Here is a 4,729-nt window from a genome sequence, read left to right as displayed (position 1 = left end):
AGGGGGAAATGTGATGTATTCATTACTGATGGGTTTAATAAATGCATAAACATATACATTATTTGGAAATTATTGAAAAGTAAGGAGGTAAATTAAAGATATAAAAGGCATAAATGAATAAAGACAGTGTTCAGTGTTCACTTCTGCACTTCACAGCAGTAAATATGAGGTGTGTGTGTTTTTGTACAGCTGCTGAACTGACTTCAGTCACTGTGCGTATCGAGCACAATAATAAACAGCAGAATCTTCAGTCTTCAGGCTGTTCATCTGCAGATTCAGCTGTGCTTTGTTGTTGTCTCTGGAGATGATAAACCGGCCTTTGACTGACTCAGAGTAGTACTTGTAGCTGCCATCATAGTAAATAAGACTGATCCACTCCAGTCCTTTTCCAGGAGCCTGTCTGACCCAGGCCATCCCATAGCTGCTGAATGTGAATCCAGAGGCTGAACAGGTCAGTGTGTGAGATTCTACAGGTCTTTTAACCACTGGTTCAGACTGGGTCAGAGTCTGAGCATCAACACCTGTTTAGAAGATGAAACATCAAGTTAATCAGCTGATGACAAAAATCAAAATTTGTCAACAATAAGGATGAGTGAAGATCTTCACCTGCCCAGCAGATAGTTAGAAGCAGCAGTCCTGTCCTACAGTCCATCATGTTCAACTGTGTGTCCCCTCTTCTCTATCCTCCTCTCTGCTCTCACATAAGTAGACGTGGAACACATCTGAGTTTTGCATCGACTCCTCCTCAGTAAACAACTGGATTTGATCGTGATGCCTCCTCCTCTTTGGATGATGTGAGCCAATGATCAAGGCACTTTTAATTTTGTCCAATTAATGATGTACCAGTGGTCCTAGTAATGATTTGTGAGGTACCCCACACTTCACACTCTGCAGTTCTCATCCAGCTAAAAAGAAATTTTAATATACAAAAAGAATGTCTAAAGGGAGAATCACAAGATCGGATTATTTTCCGTCAAGTAAAAAAAAAAGTGTCTTCAAATATTTAATCATTTAAAAATAGGTTAAAAAATTGGTTCTGGGTGTGTACTTTTATTTTGGGTGAAAGTTGAAATTAACTGTTGAGATCATTGAAATTACAGAGAAACAAATATATTGTTGCTGCATTATCCTTATGAAACAATTTTAAAGGCATGTAAAATTCACTTGTATCATAATGAGATCAGAAGTTCAGCATTCAACAAAATCATTCATATATATATTTTAGGTCATTTGGTATTTATATATTCGTGCAAAAGGAATCCAAAAATGTTTTCTTATTTTGTAGTTCTTTTTTACTACAAAAAACATTGAAAGTTTCCTACAAGTTTTTTATTTAATTTAAATTCTGAGGTAAAAATCTTGTGCTCCAGCATTCTTCTCAAAATTTCTGCCACAAAGTTGTTATGATTCATTCCTGGTGTGACAGCGCCCCCTCTGGTGATGTTGTGTTGATGCTTTGAGGGGTTTTTGTTCAGCTCCACTGATGGTTTGTGTTATTGTGTCTCTGGCACAGTAATACACAGCAGTGTCTTCAGGCTGCACATTCACTCCATTTAGAGTCACTGTGTTGCTGGAAGAGTCTAAACTGATGCTGAACTTGTTCTTCAGGGAATCTTTGTAGTCGGAGTCTCCAGTATATTTCCATCCAATCCACTCCAGTCCTTTCCCTGCAGGCTGTCTGATCCAGTGTGTAGCATAGCTGCTGAGAGAATAAGAGACCTGACAGGTGATGGTCAGACGCTGACCTGGCTGCACAGTCACAGAGGCTGGCTGTGTCAACTGTTCACCCTTCACACCTGTGGATGAAGAGCAGAAGATTGAATCAGTGGACGTAGAGGGAACAGTCAGGGTGATCACACTGTCAGTGTCTCTGCCTCAGTCAGACTCACAGGATCCAGCTGCCAACAGCAGCAGCAGAGCTACAGAGAACATGGTTGGTATTGAAGCTGATCTGATGGGAGCTTCTCTTCTTCTGCTGCAGCTGACAGCAGGATGTCAAGTCTTTATAGCAGATGGACAGGAAGTTCCCTTTGCATAGAGAAGAACTCTGATGGGATATAAAAGAAGCACCAACTATTATGTCCACAAAACACCAAACAGTGTTTTAAACAGTGTTTAAAATTGATTCTGTGATTGAATATTCTGTACATTAGATATATCAAATACTGACAATGTGTCATTGCACATTCATAGTACCTTCAGTCAATTCACCTCTGAATAAATGTTTTTATCATATTCAATCTAATTAATTGAACATCTGATGTCTTTTTACAGTCAAACAGGATATTTTATCACAGACCAGAATGAGACATCCTAGGACAGACACCTGAGGGCCCCCTAAAGTAACAAGTGAGAAGGGAAAAAATCCAAAAGGCTGTTTTGAAATCTGCTGAACTGCATCAGTGATTCCAGGAAAATGGAAACAGTATTGGAGACACCACAGTCCATTTTTAAATCTTTTGGGTAGAGAAGATAGATTACCTGAGGTTAATTGGTTGTGAAAAAATATTGGACCATTGCAGGTAAAAACAGTTGGAGAGAGTGATGGTGGATGAATGACAAATAATAAATGTTCCATTTCAAAGAAGATGACTTTCAGGGAAAATTACAAATTAGTCATGAAGGCAGTTTGCATTTTTTTTTTGGTCAAAAGCAGTTGTAAAATAATTTAAAATAACATTTTAAAGTAAGGTCATTAACAATTTAAAAGGCATGAGCATCAACACCTGTTTAGAAGATGAAACATCAAGTTAATCAGCTGATGACAACATTCAAAGTCTGTCAACAAATCAGGATGAGTGAAGATCTTCACCTGCCCAGCAGATAGTTAGAAGCAGCAGTCCTGTCCTACAGTCCATTATGTTCAACTGTGTGTCCCCTCTGTGTGTCTCATCTGAGTTTTGCATCAACTCCTCCTCAGTTTAATTTGCACAGCATCAATTTGATTATCACCCTTTTGAGTTTCTCTCAAAATAAATATATTTTTATTTACCTGTTTTGAACTGATTTTGACAGTTTAACTTGTTGAAATAATAACTTCTAAATGATAACTACGAACTGGATTTGATTGTGATGCCTCCTCCTCTTTGGATGATGTGAGTTTATGATTTGAGACATTTTTAATTTAATCCAACTAATAGTGCACCAGTGCTCCCAGTACTGATCTCTGAAATACCCCACATTTCACACTAAGCAGTTCTAATCAAGCTGCATATGAAAAATCATGTGCTAGTCTGTGCACTTTTAGTTTGGGTGACGCATGTTGAAATAAACTTTTGAGCGTTATGATCCTGTGTGTGGGCTGTGTGTTTCAAGCACTTCTCTGGGTTTTGGCTTGGTACTTTGTTCACTGTGGTCTCCTTGTATAGCACGCTCACTCTTCTTCACTGTTGTAAATATTTGTGTAAATAAACTATAGTTCACCGAAGTGGCCTTCTTGTCTGTCTTCTTGGGTCCCACCTTGAGTTTTTGTCGGAGCTGAAACATTAAGGTCATTAAAGAAAAACTGAGAAACAAATGTATTTATGTTGCTGTGTCCTTGTGGAACTATTTCACATATGTGTGAAATTTACTTGCAACGTAATGAAGAGATCAAAGGTTTATGATAATGTCATTAATAATTTAAGTTGGTCGTTTTATGAGTGCAAATGACATCCACAAATGTTTTTTATGCTTGTACTATTCTTTTTCTTTAAAAAAATGAAATGCGCAAAAGTTCTTCTTTACCACATTTAAATTTTTCTGTTCTCAATGTATTGAGTTCAAGCATCTTTCAACACTTTGAACTCAATATCAACATGTTTGGGTGATGATTCATTCCTGGTGTGACAGCGCCCCCTCTGGTGATGTTATGTTGATGCTCTGAGGGGTTTTTGTTCAGCTCCACTGATGCTTTGTGTTATTGTGTCTCTGGCACAGTAATACACAGCAGTGTCTTCAGGCTGCACATTCACTCCATTTAGAGTCACTGTTTTGCTGGAAGAGTCCGAACTGATGCTGAACTTGTTCTTCAGGGAAGCTTTGTAAACTGGGTTGTATCCAACACGATGTGCACCAATCCACTCCAGTCCTTTCCCTGCAGACTGTCTGATCCAGTGTGTGCAGTAGCTGCTAACAGAATAAGAGACCTGACAGGTGATGGTCAGACTCTGACCTGGCTGCACAGTCACAGAGGCTGGCTGTGTCAACTGTTCACACTTCACACCTGTGAAACAACAAAGAAAATGCTGATTATAAATAAAATATCACTGAAACAGATCAACTGCTGACTTTGACAAATCCACAGAGAGACTCACATCCAGCTGCCAACAGCAGCAGCAGAGCTGCAGAGAACATGGTTAATGTTGAAAGTCAGGTGCAGAGAACTCCACTGACAGTCTGATGTGATGGTTTTTAGCTGAGGAACAAAGAAGAACTCTGAATTTGCATAGAATCAAACATGTGAAGCATCACTGTTGATCTGACTGGAGCCAGAAGGAGAGTGGAAACCTACAGTCAAATCATGTTTTACATATGAAGTTCAGCACATGCAAAACCGTTTTGGAAGAATACAGATTAATTTCACAAGATCAAACCAATCAATGGATCTTGATGAGGAGGACAAGAAAAAATCCAAAAGAAAGTTCTGAAATCTAATAAACTGCATCAGGGATCAAACCAATCAATTGATCTAGGAGAGGAACAAAGTCAAACTTTTGAGGACAGCAGTCCAAACCAAAACACAAGATAA

The 4,729-nt window shown here is 38.7% G+C and overlaps 3 gene segments (V, D, J or C); all 3 read right to left on the bottom strand.

Moving 5' to 3' along the window:
• Positions 1-220: 220 nt before the first annotated feature.
• Positions 221-666, bottom strand: LOC130521129 (immunoglobulin heavy variable 3-33-like; the record flags this gene model as incomplete). The annotated part of the segment is given in 2 exon segments: positions 221-521; positions 607-666. Coding segments are annotated over 2 exon segments (350 nt in total), but the record flags the coding sequence as incomplete, so codon positions are not given.
• Positions 667-1,338: 672 nt separating this feature from the next.
• On the bottom strand, positions 1,339-1,966 carry LOC130521130 (Ig heavy chain V region MC101-like). The segment is given in 3 exon segments: positions 1,339-1,387; positions 1,430-1,796; positions 1,890-1,966. Coding segments are annotated over 3 exon segments (459 nt in total).
• A 1,749-nt stretch (positions 1,967-3,715) lies between these two features.
• LOC130521126 (Ig heavy chain V region MC101-like) lies at positions 3,716-4,412 on the bottom strand. The segment is given in 2 exon segments: positions 3,716-4,204; positions 4,296-4,412. Coding segments are annotated over 2 exon segments (396 nt in total).
• Between the last annotated feature and the right edge of the window lie 317 nt (positions 4,413-4,729).

The sequence above is a fragment of the Takifugu flavidus genome, unplaced genomic scaffold (assembly GCF_003711565.1).
Source record: "Takifugu flavidus isolate HTHZ2018 unplaced genomic scaffold, ASM371156v2 ctg711, whole genome shotgun sequence".
NCBI classification, from domain to species: domain Eukaryota; kingdom Metazoa; phylum Chordata; class Actinopteri; order Tetraodontiformes; family Tetraodontidae; genus Takifugu; species Takifugu flavidus.
The sequence above is the reverse complement of the archived record's forward strand: the minus strand, read 5'-3'. Positions and strand labels throughout refer to the sequence as shown.